Here is a 27,873-nt window from a genome sequence, read left to right as displayed (position 1 = left end):
GCCCTAAATCCATCAGTATGATACCCTCCTCCCTACTAGAAGTAAAAAAGACATTACTGCTGAAAAACTCATCCCTCTCCACCTCCCTGCTATTAATGGCCTGGAGAATAACACTGACCCAGACACTTTAGTGGACACCTTCAACAAAGCTATGACCACTGCACTAGACACCATCGCACCAACCAAACTGCGCAAAGGCAAGCAGGAAGCACACTTGAATGCGTGGTTCACACCCCAACTCAAAGATCTAAGAAAGCAGAAAAGAAAGCTTCAAGCTAACTGGCGCAACTCGCCTACCGACAACAATAACTATCCAAACTCTATAAGAAAGAAATTATCAACACAAAAAAAATCTATTTGACGACAGAATCACAAAAGCCAAATCAAACACTAAGGAACTCTTTTCCATCCTCCGGGAAATGGAATCCCCCCTACAACCAGTAGACATTGTCCCCAAGGACAAGATATGGTGACTAACATACAAAACACCCTATCGAATACAATCTCTACCCTACAACTTAAAATAACCAAAAAAAAGGACTCTCTCCCCCTCTCTGATCAACAAACACCAGTGCCCACTGAGCCCAATACTATTCCGCCCTTCAGTTTCAAAGCCATCTCAATCATTGATACTGAAAAGGTCATTCTCTCCCTGAAACCCTCCAACTGCAAGGGCGACAGCTGCCCAGCGCAAATAATAAAGGATGCAGCTAGGCGCTTAGCCCCTTTTATATCAAAGCTCAAACTCTTCCTTTAAATCAAGCACTGTACCTACTAACCTGAAAGAATCTTGGGTCCTCCCCCTACTCAAAAAACAAACCCTTCATCCATCCATCCCAACTAACTACAGACCCATCACCACTGTGCCATTCCTACTCAAAATTATTGACAGAGTAGCCTACTTACAAATTCAAGACTACCTGGAAGCCAACCATCTGCTAGGCTCTCGGCAAACGGGATTCCGCCCCCTCCATGGCACCGAAACAGCCTTGCTAGACCTTAAGACAAAAATCGAGGAGTTAAAGGAGAGTGGAAAAACAGCTTTGCTACTTCTACTGGACTTGTCAGCAGCCTTTCATTTGGTGGATCACGCAGTTGTATGCAGCCACCTCAGGCTCGCTGCCAACTTCACAGGGGAAGCTATAGCCTGGGTCCAATCCTTTCTAGCCAACTGGACTATGAGAGTTTTCTCTACCTCCACCTGCGCTGATCCTATCCAAATAACGTGCGGAGTCGCACAGGGATCGTGTATCTCACCTACCATGTACAACATTTTCACCAAGCCACTGTTTGACAAGTTGGACAGACTGGGCGTCACCTACACTAATTATGCAGATGACACCCAGATCCTCATACCCCTTTCGGGCAACTATGAAGCAGACTTGGCCTTGGTGAAAAAGATATACATCCTCATTCAGGCATGGATGGCGACCCATGGCCTCTGCCTGAATGAGGACAAAACTGAGATTCTGCTCCTCGGATCTGACTCTAACCTAAAAAAAATAACCCCAAACTACGCATCCTTTAACATTGACAACAATATCATTAAGGTTATGGCTGAGGTGAAAACCCTAGGATTCTATCTGGACTCTTCTCTCACCCTTAAGAAGCAAGTCAACTCCATCTCCTCCACAACAGCTTACACTTGCAAATGAATCTGAGCTGCCAGACCATTCCTCTCCAGTGCCAGCTGTGTCACCCTGGCCAATGCTCTTATGTCTAGACTAGACTATTGCAACGCCCTGTACTCAGGAGCTAACAAGTATGTCACTGACAAACTTCAAGGATTGCAAAATAACGCCTTAAGAGCAGCACTGAACATCCCATATAGAGAGCACATCTCTAAATTCCGGAAAGAGGCCCATTGGCTAAAAATAAAGGCTAGAATCTTCCTCAAAACTATCTCTATCCCTTCCAAATGCATAAACAATTTAGCACCTCCTTACCTATCGGAAAAAATCTCCAGGAGATCCACAACCCGGCCCATGAGATCCACCAATACATTTATGCTTGAAATCCCTAGATTTACACTGACCACGGCTGGAGGGACTAGTTTCCCAATCAAAGCTGCGCAATCATGGAACACACTTCCAGCTGACCTCAGACGTCCCCTACCCTATGCCAGATTTAGAAGCAATGCTCTCAAATGGCTTTGCACTAACGACCCATAACCACCTCTTCCCCCCTCCTGCCACTCTACCCTCTTGAAACTACCCCGACAACTATTGCACTTAACATCACTACTGAAACTTATATACCGGACCTGTTTGTCCATAGCTGTAGGTGTTCCACTAAATATACACAATGTTAAGCCTGCTCCTTGTCATATATCTGATCAGGTATACCTTCCATGCTCCTCGATTGGCAAATGTCTGTACTGTATTATATACTGTATTTTACACTGTATCCACATGTATGTACCGGCCTGTGACAGGCACTGTAACTAAGCTTCGACAGTTCTTGTACTGCAGCGCCCAGCTGCCCAGGGGCTTGGTGCGCATTATCAAATTAATAAACAAACAAACAATTGCTTTTTATATAGTAAATTGCATCATATGTTAAAGGTTTACTGCTGGGCACACGCTGCGAAAAGTCAGAGGAGTTATACCTTGACCGAATGGTCCTTTCACCATTTACATTTTGACTATGTTAACATGCTGCAAGTCTGTAATGGATATAGATCTATGATAGTGGTGGTGTGCCCCTTTTTCAGGTGGATCGAGGCTGGTCCATGCACACACCCAGACGCCACGTGCACTGCAAAGTTCTTAGTCCAAGAAGTATTTCCTAGATGGGGAATATGTGAGGTATTGAGAACAGATAATGGCCCCCATTTTGTGAATGAAGTGTTCGAACAAATTACCGTATTGCTTAGTATAAAGCATAGGTTTTCCTCCGCTTACCACCCGCAAACGAACGGCATATGTAAGAGACTCAACGGTCTGCTCAAAGAGAGTATAGCCAAGCTTAAGTTAACATTGAAAAAAGGATGACTGCATTGCTTGCCTCTTGTATTATATGCACTGAGGAATCAACCAGGCTCTGACCATCATCTCAAGCCCCACAAACTAGTAACAGGGAGGCAAATGAGAACACCTCTCACTCCTCCATCGAGGACTAGAAGTGATGCCCAGACAACAGCAGAATTGTTAGGAGATGAGCTACGTGCCTATTTAACATTTATGACTACATGTATCTCTGTCATTTCAACTCAAGCAGATGGGGTGTTCGTCTCAGAACACAGATGAAGACCATACAGCAACCGAATCAAGTGAACTAGTATTACCAAAGTTGTTTCCCGGGGATCAAATTCTGATCAAGAACTTTGTCTGCAAATGGCATCAGCCCAGGTTTAATGGTCCTTTAATTGTAGAGGATGTCACTCCATCAGCAGTGAAGGTGCTAGGAAGATGCGCTTGGATATTCCTCAGAGATGTGAAAGTCTACACCGGCGAGGCTGCTTCACTCCCACCCCATTCGGAAGCCAGCTACAGAGAAGAAGTTCAGCATGTACAGACTAGATTGATAACGAGGAAGAAGGATGCAGAGACTGTCCAGTAGACAGATAAAGAGTTAATTGGACCGTGCTTCTTCCGAGACACTCTTTGTAGCTGCTAAGCAAGGAGTGAAATAGCTATTGTTCTTGAGCCACAGGAGCTTGCCAACATTGGACTAAGACATATTGAAGTCTTGAAAGGAAGAGAAAAGCCAGATCTAGAGTTCATCTTTGACGATTGGAAGAGGGAGCAGTTACCCGATTCCTTTCTCACAGAGTTTCTCTTTGGAGGTGCCCATGGTGGTGCCTAATGTTAACGTCCATCGGATTATTCTTGCTGTTTTCCTCTTCATTCTTCGTGCATATCCTTCATTGGTAGGGAGAACTACTGATGTTTGCGTGTTTTTGCAAGATCCTACAAATGGCCCAATCATGAGGAGATTGCTCGCAGCCATCATAAAGCAAATCCTCCAGCTGCCCGAGTATAGTACAGCAAGTACAGATGGTCCTGTCTGACGAGGACGCACACAAACTGCTGGGAATCTCTTTTATTTCTTGAAGAGCATCCTTATCTTGTTGGACGACAAACCAAAACGTGTGGATTCCTGAGAGATCATAGGAATCGACCTGTGATAACATGGCCGATACATGAAATTCACAGGCCGATCTGTTTATTGCCTGACACGTCTTGAATGCATTGATGGGTTTGTCGAGTGATGACATTCACAACTTACTGGCTTTGGTCTTTTATTATTTGCTGGAAGCTCATCGTCATTTGGTTTGGTGCAAAGACAACTCTTTAATGTTTATCCAGTACCCTATCAACCACCCTGCAATCAGCCAGTTGCTTTTGGAGCAGATACCACAGTTGCCAGAATATTTTATGAGATCGCCTTATTAAAATTTGTTTTTTCCTTTCTTAAAAGTAATCATAAGCACTATGGGCAACATTGATAGCAACAACAATGCGGCAGCAAAGGAGAGAGCACCACGACGTGAAAGAGGCTATTGCTGTATAAAATGGACATACTGGTATATAATATATACATGCATCATGTTCATTATCATTATTTTCTCTCTCACAGTGCGTACTGTTTATTATGTAGATCCAATTAAGGCAATAGTTCCTGTGTATCTTCCTATCCAGCAGGAGGGTACAGATGTGGCAATTACAAGGCAGCCAAGGCCTTATGTGATTGTCCCCTACTCCAGCAGTACATATGAAACCGCCTAGTCCTGTGACACAGAGGTCTAGGCTTCCCTTTGAGGGGAGGTTGGCGTTGCAAGTTTTTCATGATTCTTTGATACTTTCTTATTATGCAAATAGGAAGAGACCTTAAGTGAATGTTCCTACACCAGTCGCACATGTAAAGGCATCAACCTCACTGACAAATGTCCCTAGAATTCCCCCAGTGAGGAGGTATTATGCTGGCATACTTCATGAGATGATTATAGAAGCTCATGAGGCAAGAAGGAGACCTAAACGAAGTACAGGTAAGATGATCATGAGCTGAGTCATTATCTAGACAGCACAGCACATTTGGGAAACAATATGTGGTATCAGCACATGAAAGAGGTAAGCAAACGAACCTCAAAGGAGGAATGCTATGTATGTGCACTCCTGCCTTATAGTAAGGGGAAGTCCTATACAATATTCATAGCCATTGAAATAGATGTACAAACAGCACATTGCCTATCTCGCATTGCACTTTGCCGAGCAAGAGGTCAGTTCATGGACAGAACAGCCTGTTTAGCATGGGCAACAGAATGGACAGATCCAGATGATGATTATGTTCAAGACACAAAGACAGAAAGAGCTCACACCAGAAATCATGTGATAAGATCTGAACAGCCTGGAGTGAAATGGGCTGGGATCAGATGGGAAGTGAACAGAAGACTTGAGAGTTCAGGAAAATCAACAGAAGACATTCGAAGATGGAAGAACAGAGGTCAAATGCAGATTTGGGGATCAGTACGTTCTCCAGATGGATGGGAAGAAGGAGTGGTTATCTGCAGAGTTTGGGTAGTAATTGGCTGTTACAAACTGACTATTCACATTGTAGTGAATGGATGCAAACCATTATGGCCGAGGCTTGCTTAGCTACTGACATGGGTCGAAGATAAAGGAGGACCCTTGCAGATAGTGCCTTTGGAAAGTGCCAAACTGTGTTTCAGAAATAATGGCACAAGAAAACTTGGAGGGACTCAGAATTGTCGTTGAATCTTTGACGTGCCAAGAATGAGCATTGGAACATCAGTGATAATGGATCACTACTGGTCTTGTGGATCCAGAGCTTACATAAAGCTGCCCAAGGATTGGGGAGGACTATGTTCTATAGTAAATGTCCATGTTCCAGCATTGGTGATTCCTAAAAGTGACCTGAACATTGAAGAGTTCCTGAAAGCAGATGCTCACCTGAGGAAGAAGAGATCTGCTGAACTCCTGAATTTATTTATTTATTACATTTATATAGCGCGCAGACAGCCCAGGGGCATTGTGGCACTGTTACTTGTAAGGAAAACTTAGTTACAATGGGTACAGGTTGTGCCTTGGGTTACAGTGAGGCAGTGACCTGTGATCAGAAATAGGTGGTGTCATACCACGTAATGCATCATACATGACATTCATGAGGGCTAGGCCATATGTTTGTCAGATGAACAGGGTCGTTTTCAAGGCTTTCCGAAAGGCGGCCAGTGAGGGTTCAGAGCGCAGGGAGCTAGGGAGGGTGTTCCAGTGTACTGCAGCGAGGTACGGGAAGCTGGAGCCCCCTGCTCTGCCTCTTTTTACCCTGGGTACTGAGAGCATGCTGGCATAGGGTGACCTAGTGGGTCTTGCTGAGGAGACCGGGTGGATCCTCTGGGAAAGGTACATTGGGGCGGCAAGAGGGACACATTTGTGGGTGATGCTTAGCACTTTGAATAAGATCCTTTCCTTTATGGGGAGCCAGTGGGATGCTTTTCTGGCAGCGGTGATGTGCTCTCTCTTGGCAATGCCTTGTGCAGCACGCAGGGCGCTGTTCTGTATTACTTGGAGCTTCTCAAGGTTTTTGTCGGAGGTCCCTAGGAAGAGAATATTGCAGTAATCAAGCCGCGAGCCAGTTATGGCCCTGGCTATGTTAGTGCATGTTTCTTTTGACAGATAAGGTCTGATTGCGTTAAGGAGTTTTGCATGGTAAGCAGCAGAGGAGGCGATGGCGTTTACTTGTCTGGTCATGGATAGGTTGGAGTCTAAGTAGACGCCTAGTGTTTTTACTGTGTCTAGTACTGGGATCCTGATTGAGTCAATAGTGAAGTGACTAAACTGTGCGTCAAGTTTCTTGATGGTGTCAGGGGAGCCTACGAGTAGGAGCTCAGTTTTGTCGGAGTTAAGGCAGAGGCCGTTGATAGCCATCCACATTTGGATTGTGTTGTAAATGTTGTTGAGGGTGGCAGAGTCCGTGTCATAGTCGCCTGTCAGAGTGAGAAGGATCTGTGTATCGTCGGCGTAGTTGGTGTAAGAGATGCCCATGGCGTCAAGGATGAGGAAGAGGGGGCGGGTGAAGATGTTATAGAGGGTGGGGGAGAGGCCTTGGGGCACCCCACATAGCATGATGGAGGGTGATGCCGTGGCTAGGTCAGAGAAGACCTGCATGGTCCTGCCTTGGAGGAAGGAGGTGATCCATGTGGTGGCTTCTTGAGAGAAGTTGGCTGTGGAGGAGAGGTGGTGGCAGAGGATGTTGTGGTCAACAAGATCAAAGGCTGCCGACAGATCAAGCAGAAGGAGCAGGACAGGTTTGCCTTGGTCCATTGCGTCGTCCATTTGCTTTTTGAGGTCGAGTAGGGCAGTCTCTGTCCCGTGCCTGGGGCGAAAGCCGGATTGCCTCAGTCCAAGGAGGTTCTGTTTTTCAAGGAAGTGCTGGACCTGCAGGTAGGCTGCTTTGTCTAGAATCTTGAGGAGGAAAGGGACAGTGGTGATGGGGCGGTAGTTATTAGGGGTGGTGGGGTCAAGTGTGGGTTTCTTTATGAGGGGTCGGACCCATGCTTCCTTGAGGCATGCCTGGACTCTCCCTGTGGTGAAGGAGGCGCTGACGAAGGCTGTTAGGAAAGGCGCCAAGGTGTCTGCGCAGTCTTTGATGATGGAGGCAGGACAGGGGTCGCCTTTGCAATTGGAGGGTTTTATGTTTTTCATGATGTTGATCATGTCTTTTTCTTGGATGGTTTTAAACGAGAAGGTGGGTGAGGCCTCTGTGGGTGAGGGGGGCGGTGGTGGCGGGGAGGGTGTAATGTGGGTGGAAAGTGTTAGTTTGGTGTTCACGATTTTGGCTTGGAGGGAGATGATCTTATTGCGCATGGCTGTTTGGATGTTGTCACACCATTCTTTATCCTTGGTGAAGTTTTGGGGGGTGGGTGTGGGGGTCTCAAGTTCCCTGAATATGGCGAACATTTCCTTGGTGTTCGATTTGGCCTCCGTGATTCTATCTTCAAAAGATTTAGCTTTGGCTTTAATGATGGCTTTCTTGTAATTATTTGCAAGGGATTTGAAGTTGAGTTTGTCTTTATCATGCCGGGATGTTTGCCAAAGAGCTAATGCTGCTCGTTTGTCGATGCGTAGTTTTAGAAGGTCTTGGGTGAACCACGCATTAGCGTGTCTAGTGGGTTTGGTTTTGCGAGGTTTAAGTGGGGCGATGGTATTGATTGCTGCCGTGATGGCAGTATCGTAGTTTTTGGCCAGGGTTTCTGGGTCGTTGGAGAATGGGGCTCTGAAGGCAGGTCCCTGTAAGAAGGGAAAGAGTCTTTCTTTGGTTAGTTGACGGGTACTCCTTGTAAGGGCTGGAGGTAAGGGTAGAGGGGATTGGGAAGTGGTTGTCGTGGTGGGGATGTTGAAGGTGATGGTGTGGTGGTCAGACCATGGGGTGGGGGTGTTGCCTGTGACTGTGAGGGGACAATTGTGGTGGGCAATCCAGTCTACTGATCTGCCTAGGGCGTGTGTGGGGTTAGTGATGGTGTTGACGAATCCTAGGGTGGCTAGGGCTGTGTCAAGAGCTTTGGCCGCGGGGTCTTTGGCGTCATTCAGGCCAAGGTTGATGTCTCCAAGGAAAATGGCTTTGGAAGACTTTTTAAGGTTGTCCGCCAGGCGGTGGGTGATGGAGGCCTGGAAGTCTCCTAAGGGTCCTGGTGGTCGATAGATGAGGTGTAGGGTGATGGTGCATTGGTGAGAGATGGTGAGTTTCAATTGAAGGTAGTCGCTGTTATTGTTAATAGTTTTGTCCGCCTTTCTGATGGTGATCGTGTCTTTGGCTATGAGTGCGACACCGCCTCCACTGGTCAGGCGATCTTGTCTCGTGATGGCATAGCCAGGTGGGAGAGCGAGGGATAGGGCGGGGCCTGAGGCTTCGTGTAGCCAAGTTTCGGTGACCATTAGAAGATCTAAATCTAGGGTGGTAATGAGGTTGTGGATGTCTAGCGTGTGCACATTGATGGATCTCGCGTCGATGAGGGCACATTTGAGGTGCGGTTCAGGGGTGACATTGATGGTTGAGGGTGGTACATCCGAACCAGTGGGGTGCGCATTTTCTGGGGTCATAGACACAGATAAAGTGGCATTTGCATCATTAGGTAGTATGGCAGTGGTAGAAGAATTGCAGATTGCGGTAATTACATTCTGACCAGTGGGGGGCATATTTTCTGGGGTCATAGACACAGATAAAGTGGCATTTGCATCATTAGGTAGCATGGCAGTGGTAGAAGAATTGCAGATTGCGGTAATTACATTCAGACCAGTGGGGGGCATATTTTCTGGGGTCATAGACACAGATAAAGAGGCATTTGCATCATTAGGTAGCATGGCAGTGGTAGAAGAATTGCAGATTGCGGTAATTACATTCAGACCAGTGGGGGGGCATATTTTCTGGGGTCATAGACACAGATAAAATGGCATTTGCATCATTAGGTAGCATGGCAGTGGTAGAAGAATTGCAGATTGCGGTAATTACATTCAGACCGGTGGGGGGGCATATTTTCTGGGGTCATAGACACAGATAAAGTGGCATTTGCATCATTAGGTAGCATGGCAGTGGTAGAAGAATTGCAGATTGCGGTAATTACATTCAGACCAGTGGGGTGCATATTTTCTGGGGTCATAGACACAGATAAAGTGGCATTTGCATCATTAGGTAGCATGGCAGTGGTAGAAGAATTGCAGGTTGTAGTGATTACATTCAATCGTGTGAGTGACACGTTATTGTGAGTCTTAGACATTGTATCCAATGCAAATGGGTCAAGGCGATGCTTAATTAGTGGGCTCGGTTTCGCTGTGTGGCTAAGTCTACGGGATTTATGCAGTACTGAGGAAGGAGCCTTTAGGTTAGTGTCAGATTTCATGGTTCTTGACTGTAGGCGTGTATTGCGTGCACTTGTGGGGATGGGTAGAGCGAGCATTACGCTCAGGAGAGTACGTGTGCGTAAACGCTGTTGCCTTTTTGCAAGTGAATTGAGTAGTTCAGGAGTGCGGGACTCCTTACCTTGTGATTCCTGCAGGATTCCACGGCGAACGGCAGACTGCGAGCAGCGAAGAGCTGCTAAGAGGAGCGCTGGCCTTTTTCTGCGGCCTTCTTCTCCCGGCTTCGCCTCACGGCACCCTCTACCTCCATTTAAGGCAGGAGGGGAGGGGCAGGCAAGTCGGGGGAACAAATCAGCATCCGGGCCTGCGGCGGTGACTTTCGCGGGCTGCAGGGACGCTCCTGGAGTCAGGTGGATGGCGGCGGCCATTTTAGGAGCCGCGTGGCTCGCGGCAGGCAGATGGTGAACAGCTGATCCAAAAGAAAGGAGATCAGCTGTTGTGGCCTCCGCTCTCAGATGCGCTCGCAGCGGAGCTGCTAAGAGGAGCGCTGGCCTTTTTCTGCGGCCTTAGAGAGAACTATCTCTCAGCTAAACCATTAGAAGACTTTGACTACATCCTGTATGAACATAGATTGTTTAGTAAGACTTCATTCATGCCCAGGATCCAGACGAATGAAAATATTAAATGGTTACAGATAATCAAATGGGAGCTGTTGAAGACAATCAATTCTGCCATAAAGAGATTCAATGCTATCAAGGAAGAGCTGAGAGCCATACCACTGATGACTCTACAGAACAGATATGTCCTGGACATGATCACAGCTATGGATGAAGGTGTTTGTGCCAAAATTGGAAAAGGATGTTGCACATTCATACCTTCTCATGATGATGAGAATGGCACCTTGACAGAGGCCATATCAATGCTGACGAAGGTACACGTCCAGATGATAGACGAAGTGGAAGACATTGCTGATGACAGTTGGTCTGGAGCCATATTCTCATTGGTTTCACAATGGATGGCACATATATTCAAGTTCCTTGGAGCACTGATATTGATGGTATTGCTTGGATTATGTGTGATCAGGATAATAATCTCACAATGCAAGAAGCCTGCAAAGAAAGTTGTAGGAATGAAGATCATGATTGATGTTGAATCAGGATGGAAAACCAAAGCGCTGACAGCTGAAAAGATCCAAGACTACGTAAAGGCCAGCATTCATGCTCTTGAGGGAACTAAGTTCCTGTACCCAAAGAACAACAAGAAGTATGTGGGGAGATGGATATATTGCAGTCCAAGGGGACAATGCATGCTCATGTCCTGGAGTAATGATGAGCATGTGAAATCAGCGGGATGCCTGAAAGGATTCATAAAGGTATGGGTCCCGAAGAAGCATGTCTTCAGACGAGAATGTCTAGATGTCAAAATTGATGAGAGATTGGTCGATGAATCACTCAGAGGGGGAGTGTAGAGGTGGAGCCAAGTACCCACACCCAAAGCTCCTCGCCATGCTGCCTATATTTTGGGAGCCAGAGTGTGAGACACGTGCATTGCCAGTGAAAATACCTATACCAAAGAGAATCCTAGAAGTAAGATTCCCATTGATAAAGTCATACATGCGTTCACGACAATATGATGGCCATTTGAATGAAATCCCAGAGGAAGTGTGAAAACTGAGCAAAAGAGAAGATTGGTGATGTCATGAAAAAGCAGAGCTGCCGCACCCAGAAGAGATTGCAGAGATGAGAGAACATAAATATTCTATAGGCTCTATAGAGGAGGTGTTAAAGATGAGCAACTTTTCGGGCTCGAGATGAAGATGCTCATGCTACAGAAGTAATTAACAAGATATCAAGTCATTTTACAATTGTACAGATGCAGTCACGCAAGTAGACAAAGTAGTCTTAAAGGCTGGCTATGTAGTGAATAGATTGCAGCGATGCACCAACTTATATACATAGGAAATGTAAGGACTATGGGTGCTTGCACAACGTACTTTATCAGAGCTGGATCCCGTGAACAGAAAGACTTTTTCAGTGTGTCGCAGTTAGAAATTGGAAACTTAACCATGGAGGTGAATTAAAGAAAGGCTTGGTTGGCCCAAGACCAGGAAGGCAAGGCCACTGTTGGCGTGAATGTTCGTGCAGTGGTTACAGAACATGTGAAAAGAACAAAACTCCTGTCTTAGGTGAGTAGCGAGAACATTGAAAACGTCAGAGGTTCATTATTTAATAGTATTTTAAATGCTGCAAGACTCAAAAACATGGTCTGCAGTCATGTGGTCAGATGGAAATAGACAGTGGGATGAGCTGTATCGAAACCAAGAAGTCTGCCTATACTCCCTCATTCTCCAGTACAGAGAACCTCCAAGGCCAAGTTCAAAGAATTAAATGACTAGCAGGATGCAAGAGTGATGATTGACAACAGGCTAATTGGTGGGAAGCTATGGTCATGACCAGCCCACCAGCACCTGGGTGCCACCTGGGTGCCAGCCTGCGTGCTGCTTACATGTGTGGAATATTACAGGGGGTATGAGGGTGCCAACCAATTATAGAGGGCCACTTAATAGAGAGCTCTATAATTTGTATAGCCAATGGGGCGCCATGTATTTGATGCCATTCATAGAACCCAGCACTAAAGGAGGGCTTAGTTGCCCCACCTGATGTTAGAGACCCAATAACCTTCACTGACAAGTATGGAACTTATACCTGTCATGAATCGGCGATATCGACCCTTCTGGTCTGGCGGGTCCCTCAGTCAATAACCATGTACTCCGCTCCCTTTCAACATGGCCAAATCCATTAGATGGCGCGGTCTAGTCTTTCCGCATTCTTGCACATGTTTCCTTGAAAACAGACGCGGCCCCGCGCTTCTGCGCGTCTCAACGCTCCCTTGCCTGCACCTTCATTCTGGCAAGTTTTGTGCTAGTTCCACGCTGGTGCCTGTTCCCCAATTCCTTTCCTGGTCTCCCTACCTCTTCCCTCCGCGACCTTCGTGTGCAGAGCCTCGTTGCCCTTTCCATCGAGTCCTGGTTCCGTCCCGGATCCTCCCAGCAACATTGAAAGCCTTCCAAGTCCCGGAGCTGCCGCTGCCGGGAGTCAGAAACCAGTGTGCTCGCCGTAGCCCAGCAGACTGGATTCAGAGGATTCCAGACCTTACCTCTACAAGGCTCGCTCGTCCAGAAAGAAGAAAACCGCGAACCTCAAGAAGAGATCTACAAGAAACAAACCGGTGAGTCACGAATCCGAAGACTCGGATTCTGACAGTTTGAGACGGCACCCAATTACTACTGTTTCCACTATGGAGGCAGGCATTCAAGACCTAATGAGAGGTATGCAGGAACTTACTACAGAAGTACAGAACCTCAAGGCTGAAAATGCGGCCTTAAAACAGCTTGTTTTGTCCAGGGATTCAGCATATCAAGAAAGTGCATCGGTAGGAGGCATTGTGGATAAATATGATGGTAACCCAAAGACCTTACGCCCCTTCCTGGACTCACCTTCAAACCTTAGTACTTCTCCACTCCCAGAGCTAAGGTGGGGTTTATGATCTCTCATCTATCAATGTTCTGGCCTGGGCTACCTCTTTAGTGTGCACAGGGGATCAGGTACTTGACAACTACGATGAATTTGTTTCTGCCCTCGAGGGCATGTTCGACCATCCTGAACAGGTGTATTCCGCCCAGGAAAAGCTGCTGGAATTCCAGCAGAGAAACCAGGATTTGCTAACATATGTTACCCATTTCAAACAATTAGCCAAAGATGCTAATTGGACCCCATAAGCCTGTTTTATCTTGTTTAGACGCGGATTAAGTGAAGAAGTCAAGGATGAATTCGCCAGGGTAGCCCATCCTGCATTTTTCCAGGCCCTCTTAGACCTGTCCCTACAGATTGATTTCAGGATACAAGAGAGAAAGGTAGAGAAGAAGAAGATACGGAACCCGCCACCCAAATCTCCACCTGAATATATCAGCTCCAGGGAAAACTAAACATCAACCCAAGGTCCGACTGAGCCAGAACCCATGCAGCTTGGTTCCTTGAGAGGGCCCATCACTTCCCAGGAAAGGACCTGATGGATCAATAGCCGTCTCTGCATGTATTGTGCTTCAGACAAACATTTATTGCGTAATTGCCCAATAGCCCCTCCACGACTCTCGGGAAACGCCAGCTCCCGATCCTGAACGGAGCCCAGTTTCGGGAAAAAGAACCATGCTCCGATGTTTCACTTACACCCGACTATTCTTTGAAAAATACCTTAGTGCTACTTCAAGTGAACCTTGCAACACCCAACAAGGAAATAACTTCCATCCTGGCCTTGGTGGATTGTGGGGCCATGGGTCTTTTCCTAGATGACGAATGGGCACAGAGACATCATATCCCTTGAGAAGCCAAGGTCGTCTTCCAGGCTGTGGAAGGAATCGAAGGAAGACCCTTATCGTCCGGACCCATAACTCAACAAACCTCCGAGCTCATGTTCCCTATTCACAACCATCAAGAGTGTTTGTGTTTTGACATAATCAAGGCTGCTCACTATCCCATAGTGCTTGGTATGCCATGGTATGCGAAAGCACAATCCATGTATCAACTGGGCGGCAGGTTCCTTGTTCTTGGGTTCCGAGTTTTGTCTCACTCATTGTCTATCCGGGAAACCCAAACAGTCTACTGGAGACAAGCTTCCTCATCCGCAACACATCACTGTTTCTGCCATCACACAGGTACCCGAGGTGTACCATCAATTTTCAGATGTGTTCTCTTCTGCCATTGTTCAGTCACTCCCTCCGCATCACTCTGAAGATTGTGCTATTGACACAGAAGAGAATGCAGTCATTCCCTTCAGAAGGATGTTCATTCTGTCTGAGCTTGAGAAAGCTGCCCTGCGTGAGTATCTAGACACCAACCTATCCAATGGGACAATTCGTCCATCCAAGTCACCGGCTGGTGCTTCTCTCTTTTCTGTACCAAAAAAGGACATAAGGGAACTCCGTCCATGCCTGAACTAGCAGGGCCTGAACAAATGCACCTTAAAAGATAGATATCCCTTGCCACTCATTTCGGACATCCTGGAGGCCTTACGTGGTGCAGTGATCTTCACCAAGCTGGATTTGAGAGGAGCTTACCACCTGATTCGCATCAAGGAGGGCAATGAATGGAAGACGGCTTTTCGGACCCCCTTTGGCCACTATGAATATCTGGTGATGCCATTTGGACTAGCCAACGCTCCTGCTGTATTCCAACGTTTCATGGAACGAGTTTTTTCTGACATGCAGTTTCTATTCGTTATCGTCTACCTAGATGATATATGGATTTACTCACAAGATCCGACCCTGCATCAGAAACACGTCTCTTTGGTCTTACAACGGCTACGTGAACACCATCTGCTGGCCAAACCTGAGAAGTGTATCTTTCACGTATCCACAGTCAAATACTTAGGATTCGTACTAAGCCCTCATGGGGTTGTCATGGATCCAACCAAGGTCGAAGCAATCCTCTCTTGACTGGCTCCAACCTCAGTGAAACAAGTGCAGTCATTCCTAGGACTTGCTAATTTTTACAGGAAATTCATCCCAACGTTCTCAGCTATTGTACAACCCATTGTCCATTTGCTAAAGAAAGATACCCCCTTTCAATGGACAGCAATCCAGGAAGCCGCTTTTCAGAAACTAAAACATCAGTTTATTAGTGAACTCATCCTGGCTCAACCGGACACTACTAAACCCTTCCTGGTAGAAACTGATGCTTCAGAATATGCAATTGGGGCGGTCCTCAAACAAGAAGCTGTAGACGGACAGGAACACCCCATTGCCTATCTGTCTAGAACACTACACCCTAGCAAAACTCATTACTCGGTCCTGGAGAAGGAATTACTCGCCATCAGACAAGCCTTCACAGATTGGCGTCATCTTCTTTTAGGCGCAAGTTATCCAGTTGTAGTAAGGACCGATCACCGGAACCTCCAGGTTCTACAGTCTATGGAATGTCAAAACAGTCGCCAGGCACGATGGGCCTATTTTTTTGCCCAATATCCGTTCAGCATTCAACCCGTTCCTGGTCCATCTAATGTAATAGCAGATGCTCTTTCCAGAAGACCGGATTACATGAAAGAGGAAACACTAACCTTTCCCCAAGATGTTTCCCGATAAGGTGTTCATAGCCCAGGCCAATTCACTCTTAGAAACAATACGAGAAGAGACTGCTACTTCGGACATTTGGAGAGAATACACTAAAGACAACCTTTGGGCTCTTTTTACCAAGGATGGATATCTATTTAAGGACAAGAGTTTGGTAGTCCCTACCCAGAAGATTCAGAATACGGTCATGAGTCTCTGCCATGACACCTTTCATTCCGGGCACCGTGGAATTATGGCCACCTACCAGACGATTAGAAGGACCGTCTGGTGGCCCAAAATGCACTCTGACATACGTGCCTATATCCAAGCCTGTTCAGGTTTCAACCAGAATAAGACCGACAACAGGAATCCAGCGGGTCTGCTTCATCAACCTGATTTACTATCTTGACCCTGGGAGATCATTGCCACTGACTTCATTGTGGACCTTCCTCCTTCCAAAGGATTTACCACCATAAAGCTAACTATAGACCTCTTTTCTCACATGGCCCACTTTACTCCTCTAACCAAACTACCTTCGACACCTGAAATGGCTGGGATCTTTGTTAGACACATATTTCGGTTGCACGGCTGCCCTCTAAAATCATCTCTGACCGTGGGCCACAATACATTTCCAGGTTCTGGAAGCACCTCTGCCGGCAGTTGGGTATTCAACGTGCCCTGTCATCGGGTAATCACCCACAAACAAATGGCATCACTGAGAGGGTAAACCAAACCCTTAAGCAGTATCTACGGTGTTTCGCATCAAGGGTACAGGATGATTTGTCACTTCTGATTCCTGTGGCTGAATTTGCTTACAACAATACAGACCATTCCACAACAAGGACCAGTCCCTTTTTGTGTAACCAAGGGTTCCATCCATCAGTGTTACCCACGCTCTTACCACAAACGACATTAACTCCTTCAGTGGACGCCTGGATTGCACAGCTGGTCTCGATTCACAAGCAAGTGAAGGAACACCTAGAAAAGGCCAGGATGTACATAAAAAGATTTGCGGATACCAAAAGGCGAACGGGGCCTTCCTATGCTGTTGGAGATAACGTTTGGCTCTCATCTCGATATCTACCCAGGCATCTGAGACCCAACAAGCTGGCACCACGTTTTTACGGAACCTTCAATGTGATTGAAATCATCAATCCGGTAGCCTTCCGACTCACTGTTGAAACCCTTCCATTGCTCAACCAAGTCAATACCTTGACCTCCCCCACTTATTGTCGGTAACCAAATCGAATTTGAGGTTTCTAGGATCTGCGATTCCAGATACAAAAGTGGTTGTCTCCAATATTTGGTGGAATGGAAGGGCTATCCACCAAGTGAACGAACATGGGAACCAATCTCCAACATGAATGCACCCCGCCTATTGCAACATTTTCATCGGACTCATCCAGGCAAGCCGGGTGGACTGGGGTTTAGGAGGAGGCATGCTGTCATGAATCGGCCATATCGACCATTCTGGTCTGCCTGGTCCCTCAGTCAATAACCATGTTCTCCGCTCCCTTTCAATATGGCCGACACCAGGAGATAGCGCGGTCTAGTCTTTCCATATTCTTGCACATGTTTCCTTGAAAACAGACACGGCCCCGCGCTTCTGCGCGTCTCAACGCTCCCTTGCCTGCACCTTCGTTCCGGCAAGTTTTGTGCTAGTTCCAGTCCTTTGACCTCGTCAACCCTGGTGCCCGTTCCCCAATTCCTTTCCTGGTCTCCCTTCCTCTTCCCTCTGCGACCTCCATGTGCGGAGCCTCATTACTCTTTCCATCCAGTCCTGGTTCCGTCTCGGATCCTCCCAGGAACATTGAACGCCTTCCAAGTCCCAGAGCTGCCGCTGCCGAGAGTCGGAAACCAGTGTGCTCGCCGTAGCCCAGCAGACTGGATTCAGAGGATTCCAGACCTTATCTCTACAAGGCTCGCTCGTCCAGAAAGAAGAAAAACGCGAATCTCAAGAAGAGATCTACAAGAAACAAACAGGTGAGTCATGAATCCAAAGACTCGGATTCTGACGATACCTAGATGTTCCCTGTAAACCTATCGCCTTTCCAAGTAGGTTTTTGCAGTTTGCCACGTAGATTGACGTCAATGATGAGAAATGTTTACAATAAAAGTTGTTTTTTCCATGACATACATTGAGTGTGAAGAACAAGCAAATTCGTTGATGTTCGTTGTACCTCCCTGTTTTAGATAATTGATTCTAAAACAGACGCACTTTGCCAACTTCCAGAGTCCATTTGGTTATTGATGTTTGAGTATATTCTGCATCTCCATCCATCTCAAAGTATTGCTACCTCGTCTTAAAGGGCTGGGTCGGACAACCGAGTTCAGTCCTGCTTTCTATCAGGGAGTAGGGAGAGCTTGCTCTTCTTAAAGGGGCCCATTTTGGCTGTACAAGTGAAGAAGCACGTACGTCTCTATCACATGTGTCTATATTGTTATTCTTAAAGACTCTGGCAGAACACTGATGAACAAAACTAATAGCTTACTTCTTGCATTGAGGAATCCATTCAGTGTTAATACTTGCCCCCTTGCCACAGTTTGCTTTAAACAACACACCTTCCATTGCAACACTTCTGTGCAGGTTTCATTATCCTCAACAGCCTCACCCTGATCTTCTGCGGAGGTAAATGGACAGATTCAACAACATCATTGTGTCCCATAGTAAGTTCGGACTTTCCCTCCACCTTTTTAATTTAGTTTTTTTTTTAAAACATAGATGTCCCTGTGGGCCTGATTTGCAAAGAATTTTTCAATGAGACGAAAAATGCGTTTGTAAATCAGGCCCTTTACCTCTATTTTTCTTTACACTTGAGCTACAATAAAAGAAAAGAACGTGAAACTGTTGCACATAATTTATTAAATGTCCTATGAGAGTTGAAAATGGAAGACAAATCGAAACGGCCCCCCCACACTTTTTCTGGTGCACCTAAAATTTTGAGGAAAAAAATACCACTGCGCTCAGAGCAGTTCCATCTTAACTGAGATCTGTGTTGAGGGCAGAGAACAAAATGAAAAACAAGTCAGAAGCAGTGGCGTGTCCAGGGAGTGGCCTGGGATGGCACGTGCTACTGCTGGAATCTGATTGGACACGAGAGGTGCCACCCCATTATCCCAAACTATGATCATTATATGTGGGTGCGCTCGTACTTCATGCCACCCCTGCATAAGTCAGTGCCCCCCACTTGGACCAGCTCAGTCTGGACACGCCACTCTTCAGAAGGAGCCCTTTCTGTTGCCCAGGGCGCCCGCTAGACCTGTGACACTCATGTGGCCCCAGGCTCCTACCCCAGGCCTCCGCCGGGCCTCAGCTCCACTACACTCTCTGCTACACGTGTCGCTCCAGCTAACGCAACGCGTGACATATGATACAGTGTGTCTGCGCAGCCACCCTGACGTGACTTTTTGACAGTTATTTGCAGTTGGCAGGTGGAGGATTTCTCCACAGCCGGCTGTACAGAGGTCGGTCTTTCAGATCAAAGCAGCCACACATTTTCTATGAGATTCGTAGGCCATCCATTAAAGACGCATGCACACACAATCTGCCCGTTTCTGTGTCGCGGCTCTGCAATTCACTAGCGCTCACATCAGATACGAACAATCGCTCTCCGCCTTCAAAAAACGAATCAAGGCCTGGCTGTTCGATAAATATGATTTAAAAATGACCTCTGCTTCTTGCCTAGGGGTTATTGTCTACGGTGTTCTCCTACCTATTTACTGTACAAAACGCAGTGACACCCTGGGATCTGGGCGTTTCAAAAATGTAAAAATAATATAATCACCATCAAACACAGCCTACATAATCTGACACTCAGAAATATACACAAACACACCACACGAAACCACATTCTCCACAAGACACACAACAAACACGCACATAATATATGTGTCAAAGCATGCTACGCCATGTACCCAATCACCATACATATAGAACACACAAACACAGGTATATACAAAAACATCAAACACGTATGCAGTCACTAAAACTCATTACACGAACACAGACACAGAAAAACCATCGCATAAACAGGCAACCATATACTAGTACACCACAAACACGTGTAACACAAAAACATAAACACACACACCCCCAGACCCCCCCCTATTTTAATATGTTGCTGACAGGTAGCAAACTATTCCAGCAGCAGATCTGTTTCTCTTTCTTCGTCCAGGGCATTAGCCGGCAAATCGATTCATGCCGACACCATCACCGGCTACTGGACACAATGTGAGAGTGTCTCTTACTAATCGTTGCATTGTTTGTAATCACTACATTGGCCACTCCTAAACACACACAGCAATTACTTTAATGAACAGAAAAAATAATCATGATATTGTGTTCACAACAAAAAGAAACGACATGCAACCTTTCCAGGACACAAACAGATACATTATGTGTTTAGTGGTATGGCAAGTGTGCTTCCTGTGCTGTCCCCCAGCACTCAGCACCGGACTCCAACAAGCGTGGCCGACTGCAATCACACATCGCAAATTCACTAACAAGGACATCATATCGTCCTGCTGAAAAAAACACTACTTTCGAAAAGTATTGCCATGACACTGAAAAGAAACCAAGACCCCCAAATTACCAGTGGCCAAATAGCTCCCGGGCGGGACAGGCCGAAGATAAAGCACTATTGCACGAACCTTCAGTATAGCCACAACGATCCTGCAGTCCCCGGCCTGGACGGCCACCGAGCTGACGGTGGTCGTGCTCGGGGCCCGCCCCTGCCCCCCGGCGCCTTCACCCTCAGCCTCACTTGACATGGCGTTTGAGGACAGGGCTCTGCTGCGAAGGCCGGTGTTTGGAGAACCCACGGTGTCCTGTGAGCGCGTCAGAAGGCAGCAGACCCCGGGGCGTGCATTCATTCAGGGGAAAGGCTCAGCCAACACTGATTACACTGCCAAAAGCAAAGAACAGGAGGTTAAAAATAGACAGCCTCATTGACTTTATCATTCTTCAGGGGGAGCGAGCAGACACACCCCTGCGTTTGGTAGCGCGAGACGGCCAGCCCCCCTCTCCCCCTATTATCTGAAGTGCACAATGCTGCCTTTAGCTACGCGGACAGCACCTGACACTCGGATAAGGAAATGGAAAAAATGCAGCTCACGCGAAATAGCCTAACTCTTCATTAAATATACAGTACAAGATGGATTGAAACACAATTTTACCTGATTCACGGTGCTACAGTGACGTATATAGCTACATGCATCTAAAGTATTCGTGTTCACATTATTTGGGCGTAGTGTGCACATCGCACTCTTTCCACTACACTTTAAATAATTGCACCGAGGAGTGTCTGCTGCCCCCACAGAAGCCAGCGAACCCGCAACCGCATGTTGTCACAAAACACAGTCACCTACAAACAGACACTAATGTCGCCCGAGGACCTTTCCTAGCTATTTCCGACAGACATAGCGCCTCGCTCCGGAGAACTAGCTAGCAGGGCACTGCCACCTCCAGGAGACTGTGGTGCGATGAAACGGAATATACGTGTCTACGCCGATATAACTTTCTATTTGGCGAGCATTTCACGTCATCGCTCCCTTTCGCCCAACTCGCTGCTTGCAGTGTGCAGGCGGTGCAGGGTGCCCGAGCCCTCTGGCATAGCATGCCACACATTACTGCCGCGTTTGGCAGCTGCTGCTTGATGGCCAACCGCGGGACAGCTGAGAAAGTGTCCGCCAGGGCATGGCGCAGGCCTCTCAGACAACTTGACATCAGAGCCACTCCAGGGCAAATGGCGAGCAGGGATCCCCTTGCAGTATTTGTTTTAAAATGTTTACAGGGGGTCAGTTCGGGGTTCAGCACCTGCTGACCAGAAACACTGAAGGGGGGGGGGGGGAAGAGAATGCGTCCATTACGCTTTCCAACTAAATATATGTATAAAACGTGTGAACAATGGAAATGAAGAAAAGGGCAATATGGAGTCTTTTCAAAAACGACACTCGAGGCTGTTAGGAAGACTTTTCAAGTACAGTACGGCCAGAGCCTAGAAAACCTGCTTATAATGTTAGGCAGATCTCTCTACAAACTTAAAACGGATTCTCACAAACGAGTGTGGCAGAGAGATGTGTACAGAGTATATATTTATCTAAAAATATACTATTTACTATACAGTAATGTATTAATAACTATCCACAGAAAGGTGCGTCATTTAAAAAACCTAAATAGTATGTATAAAAACAATATAGGTTTTAAAATTGAATTGCACAAATTTAAAATTAAAAGCACACGTTTATTTTTGGCTATTGGGTGGCGCTGAAAGCGCTGCCTATGAGCCGAAAACTATTGTCATAGCAATTGAAATGAGCAGAGAGATGGCAAGTAGGAGGGGCGCACAGCCTGTGGGTGTTGTTTGGTTATTTACCCACCCATTGTCCGCTCCTGACCATGCTAGTCCCTATGCCCTTTGCAACCACTACTAGCCCCTTCCTGGCACTTAAGCTATAAAAAGATAGGGTTTCAGGGCACAGTGAAAGGAGAGGTGGTCCTCCAGGACCCGCAGGAACAGAGGAGTAGAGTTCCACAGAGAAGCCGCAGCAAAGGAGTGTGCGCCTACGCGGGCCAACCTGAAACGGGGGACCATAACTCTCAAGAAAGAGACTGAGCGCAAGTTCCGAGCTGGAACGTAGGGGCGTAATTAGGCCTGTAGAAAATCCGGCCCTTTCCCATAAAAGGCACGGTAGATCACACACAAAGCCTTACATTTTATGCGCTTGGCCACCGGAAGCCAGTGCAGTTTTTCCAGAATCGAAGTGGTGGGACAGAACCGAGATGCCCCCACTGCCAGTCGAGCTGCCGAGTTTTGCAGCGCCTGCAGCCGCCGCTGAAGAAGATACGCCGGCTGAGCTAGGTGAAGAGCATTACAGTAGTCTAGAGAACGAGCAGTGAGGGAGGATACCACCAAAGAGTGAAGAGGAGTGAGGAGATGGGGAAACACTTTTCGCAGAATGCAGAGGTTAAAGTTGACTGACTGGCAGACAATGCTGATCTGACTCTGCATAGAGAGGGACTCAGAGAGCTTTACCCCCAAGTTCTTTACCACCACAGAGGGCATCAGCAAAGGACCAAGTTCAGTCGGCCAGAAAGCTGAAGACAAGCCAAAGAAGGGCTGACAACTAGAACCTCTGTCTTTCGCCGTTAAGGTGCAGCCCGTTTCTGCCCATCCACAGGTGGATAGCCAGCAGGCAGGAACGACAGAGCTCTGCCGAGGCAGGGTGGGATTGATCTAGCCGCACCGAAATCTGTGTGTCATCAGCACAGGAGAAACACCGAAACCCGAAAGAGTATTAGCTGAACCAGAGGCTGGATATATAAGTTGAAAAGAAGAGGGGAAAGAACAGAACCTCGAGGCACACAGCAGGTGAGGGGGTTGGCAGTCATGACAAAAGGAGGAAGAGAAAGAGACTGGGTGCGACCATCTAGAAATAAAACAAACCAATCCAGAACTCGGCCCGAAACACCAGCCGATGACAACCGCTCCAGCAGGATGTCATGGTTGACCGTGTCAAAAGCAGCGGATAAATCCAACAGGATCAGGGTGGCAGTGCCACCCTGATCCACAATCTGGGCCAGATCATCCGCCGCTGTCACCCGAACAGACTCGGTTCCGTTGCCTGGCCAGAAACCGGTCTGAAACGGGGCAAGACAGCCAAACTCCTCAAGAAAGGAGCAGGAAGAGGTGTAACCAGGGCTTCCAAAAGTTTCATGGCAAAGGAAAGAAGAGAAATAGGACGGGAGTTATCAAGAACAGAGGAGTCAAGATTCAGCTTCTTTAGAAGGGGAGAATAAGAGTGTGCTTAAGGAGGCTAGGAATGTGAGCAGATGAAAGAGAGGCATTGACCGCCGCCATGAGAAAATGCGTGATGCCAGGGCAGGTATCCTTCAAGATGTTAAGAGGAACAGGGTCAGGCGGGGAGGCCGACTTATGGCCAAGCAGAGCTGGAGTGACGGCAGACTCCGAGAACTCTTGGAAGGAAGACCAACCCCAAACAGACACACTCGGGGGACTAAAGCTCACAGTGACAGGGCAGGTAGTAACAGAAACACTAATTGTTTGTCGAATAATGGTGATTTTGTCATCAGAAAAGGTGGACTGCGAGTCACAAAGTCCCTGGAGGGAGACACACTGTGAGCGGCAGAAGGCGAGGAAAGGGAGCGGACTATCCTGAACAGCTCCTTGGAGGAGATCACAGAGGCTTCCACCTTAGTGGCAAAAAACAGACACTTAGCTTATGTAATCGCCACCTGATAAGCAGCCGTCGCCTAAAATAGTGTGCCTTCTGCTACTTCATGATATGATATGATAGGTTATTTATAACGCGCTTAATACCCAGAGGTTTCTAAGCGCGGACCCGGGGATCGAACCTGTGGTGTTCCATGTCGTCTTGTTTCCAAGGTGAGCACGTTGCCCCTGAGCTATCCTCCCAAGACGCTATCCTCATCCAAAAGCATTGTGTATGTGTCTTTGCAGCTGAAGCCCTGTTAATAACAAGCATCTGAAGACCTGTGTATGAGGTTTTACAAATATAAGCCTATATAAAATATTAAGACGCATACACTTAAATATAACGGGGTTCGTTGCTAACGGCAGTATTACCATGCAAAAAACAGAATTTCGCTTTGCAGCGCTTTGCACCTCAGCCTGGTAGGTGATGGCATACCTTTTGGGAAGGGCACAGCAGGCAGCCAAGATGGCGCATTTATTCTGCATGCTGGAAAATGACTTACTTGGTGTCAGTAGAAACCATTGTTTATTTTCACTTTGCCTTGGTGACAATGAATGCGCGTCGTGAAGCGCATTTACAAACGGATACAAATGCCAAATATATTCACAGGGACTGGAGCATAATGTTTACGAGCGACACATAAATGCTCTGAAATACTGCCAACAATCTCACAAAAATCGTGCAAAGCACAACTGAGATAAGCCCAAAGGTCCTAAAACAGACCGACCTGAGCAGAACACAATGAGCCGTACTCAAAAGACAAACAGCCTTACCCAGCCTTTTTCTGAAAGCACATTATCATGGCACTCCCCCCCCCCATGCAGCTTCACTGGCTGTCGACATGTTTTGTTACTATGCCAATGCAATGATGCTCGACTCCTCTTAACATTGGAAGCTAGCTCCGCCCTGCGGGGCGTCAACGGGTCCCTGGTGCTCATCAAAGTCCTCACCAAAGGGCCATTTCAGAATCATCACACTGCCGTTCACTGATGACAATGGCACATGTTTGTCTTAAAACAACTGCAATGCCTAGTCGCTAGATGGCCTCTTGAAGTAACTGAGCTAACTTCTTAACTAAATGTGTCATTTCTGGAGTACAATGTTTGAAATCCGAAGAATGGAACCTGGTTTTGATGAGACAACATAAAAAACATCTCTTTAACCTATTTGTTAAAATTTTAAATGTGTTTGCAATATCAATGTAAATAACACCTGCTCCAATTCCAATGAAGGGATGTATCTACCATTTGAAGGGGCCCCTTTTATTTGGGGATATTTCAAGTAACCACAGGCACGTTGAGCACTCCCATTGTTTAATAGCCATATGCATCAAGGTGTCTTTTGAAGAATGGTAAATTGTGGAACATTGTCTTTCTCGCGTCTGCATTTCATTGTATCGAAGCCCATTCGTTTGGTTATTCCACTTAACCAAGGCATAGTTGGGCTTGTGTTTTGCTTTCAGAGTGTGCAGTGTGCCGCCCTTTAATAGAGTCCTACCTGGCTATCTTCCATTGACATAGGACGCGTCCAATATTCAACACATGTGGCATAGGTTTTGTCATCCACTTTTTCACATACATAGGAATCTGGGCTATCCATTCTCTAGTTGCTGAATGGGTTTAGAAAAGAGTAGACACTTTGTTTTTTTAGTTTTGGCTATTAGGGGGGTGCTGAAAGCGTTGTCTATATGACAAAACTATTGTCATGAAACGTGAAGATAGGAGAGAGATGACATGAAGGGTGACACACAGCTTTTGGGCACTGTTTGGGTATTTACCCACCTATTTACTGCCCCTGGCACGGCTAACCCCTATGGCCATTTCCACCCACTACCTTCCCCTCCCCACCAGGAGCAGCTATATACCTCTGCAGGAGACCCCGCCCCCCTTCCTCCCATATGTTGGAAGAATGAGACTGTGCCGTGTTTGACACCTGCCATTGTGCCAATAGCGCAGCGTGTGTTCGAAAGAAGATACCCATTAAGACGATGACAACCTAAGGGAGGAACTCTGTGAAGGAATATGAAAAAGAGCAAAGAAAGAGGCTAGTGACATTACGAGAAACATGTACGACGTCCCAAGATACTGGCTGAAGAGTATGTATGGATCCTACAGAAACTAATGACGAATGACGAAGTAAAGAGTCAAGTGAACTTTGAAATACAAAAAAGAAGATTACACATGCACGAAGTGCTGCAGAAAATCAACCATTCAATAAATGAACAGATGCTGAAATGCAAAGTAGACTAAGTCATCATAGAAGCTGGCTATGAGTAGTGAATAGAGTGCAGGCGAAACCGCCATTGCATAGAAGCTGGACATCGGTATCATGAATTTATTAAGCCAGGACCTATGAATAGGGAAGCGAAAAACTGTGTTGCAGCAAAAATGTATTTATTTTATTTATTTATTTATTTATATTGCGCGCCTAACCCTCAGGTATCTGGGCGCATTACGTAGGTTACACATTTAGTTACATGACATACAGGTAAGATACAGTACAAGGAGAAAGTTACAAGTGCATCACAGATATATACAAGTTAAGAGAATGAACAAGACATTTAAAGTGCCTCCTGTGAAAGGAGCCATGTTTTTACATTTTTCCTGAAGCAGTAGTAAGAAGGCCTGCTCTTAAGGCTACAGGCAAAGAGTTCCATGATTTCGCCGCAAGTACGGGGAAGCCGCTGCCCCCTACTTTTTCTAACTTAAATCTAGGAACCTTAAGGCAGCGTGAATGTAAGGACCTAGTGGGTCGGTCAGATACGTTTCTTGTGAATTTGCAGGCCAAATATTTGGGAGCTGAATTAGAAAGGCGTTTGTGAGTGCTAAGGTTTTGAATGCGATTCTGTCTTTGACTGATAGCCAGTGGACATTGCGTTTAGCCGCCGAGATGTGATGAGTTTTTGGGATGTTAAGCGCAGTTCTTAATGCATTATTTTGAAGTATTTGCAGTTTTGTTTGGTTTCATTTGTTGGTTACTAGGTACACAGCATTACAATAATCTAATTTGGATAGTATGAGCGCCCTTGCCAAGGACATGCAACTAGCTGTGGACAGGAAGGGTTTACAAGCATTGATTAGTTGCAGGTATAGGCTGGGGCGGAAGCTGTTGCATTGACTTGTCTAATCAGAGTCAGTGAGGAGTCGAGATATATTCCAAGTGTTTTCACTTCCTTGGAAACATTTAGATTGATGCCATCTATCTTCAAGGTTTTGAACTGGCTGTCTAGTTTATTTAGTCTAGACTGGGATCCAATGAGAAGTAATGCAGTCTTTTCATCATTCAGACAGAGGCCATCCATTCTTGAATGATTAGGTACATTTTGTTAAGCTGTTTCGGGTCGGTGTCATAGTCCCCGGTGATGGGGAGAAGGATTTGGGTGTCATCTGCATAGTTAGTGTAGGTGACACCCAAATAGTCAAGGTTATCAAAAAAAGGGCTTTGTAAATATTTTGTAGAGCGTTGGGGATACGCATGAGACCTGGCATACTCCACAAGTGACCAGAACAGGCTTGGCCAATGCGGTCGGTGCGAATACCCTCATGGGTCTGTTGTCCAGGAAGGATTGTATCCATGCGGTGGCATTGCCTGAGAAATTGTCTACTGTTGAAAGGTGTTTGCCTAAGACTTTATGATTAACTAAATCAAATGGGGCCAATCGGTGTAGTAAAAGAAGGAGGGGTAGATTGCCCTTATCCTTTATATCGTCCAGCTGGGTTT

General features: G+C 46.6%; 1 protein-coding gene across 1 annotated transcript in view; it reads right to left on the bottom strand.

Moving 5' to 3' along the window:
- The window catches only part of CCDC141 (coiled-coil domain containing 141), a 676,030-nt gene extending 655,228 nt beyond the window's left edge, over positions 1 to 20,802 (bottom strand). The window contains exon 1 of the mRNA XM_069616100.1: positions 20,569 to 20,802. Coding sequence (XP_069472201.1) covers positions 20,569 to 20,790 — 222 coding nt within the window. The 5' untranslated portion in view covers positions 20,791 to 20,802. The remainder of the gene's footprint in view (positions 1 to 20,568) is intronic.
- Between the last annotated feature and the right edge of the window lie 7,071 nt (positions 20,803 to 27,873).

This window comes from Ambystoma mexicanum, chromosome 9, assembly GCF_040938575.1.
Source record: "Ambystoma mexicanum isolate Mex_15411 chromosome 9, UKY_AmexF1_1, whole genome shotgun sequence".
Classification (NCBI taxonomy): domain Eukaryota; kingdom Metazoa; phylum Chordata; class Amphibia; order Caudata; family Ambystomatidae; genus Ambystoma; species Ambystoma mexicanum.
This window is presented reverse-complemented; position numbering and strand designations above follow the sequence as displayed.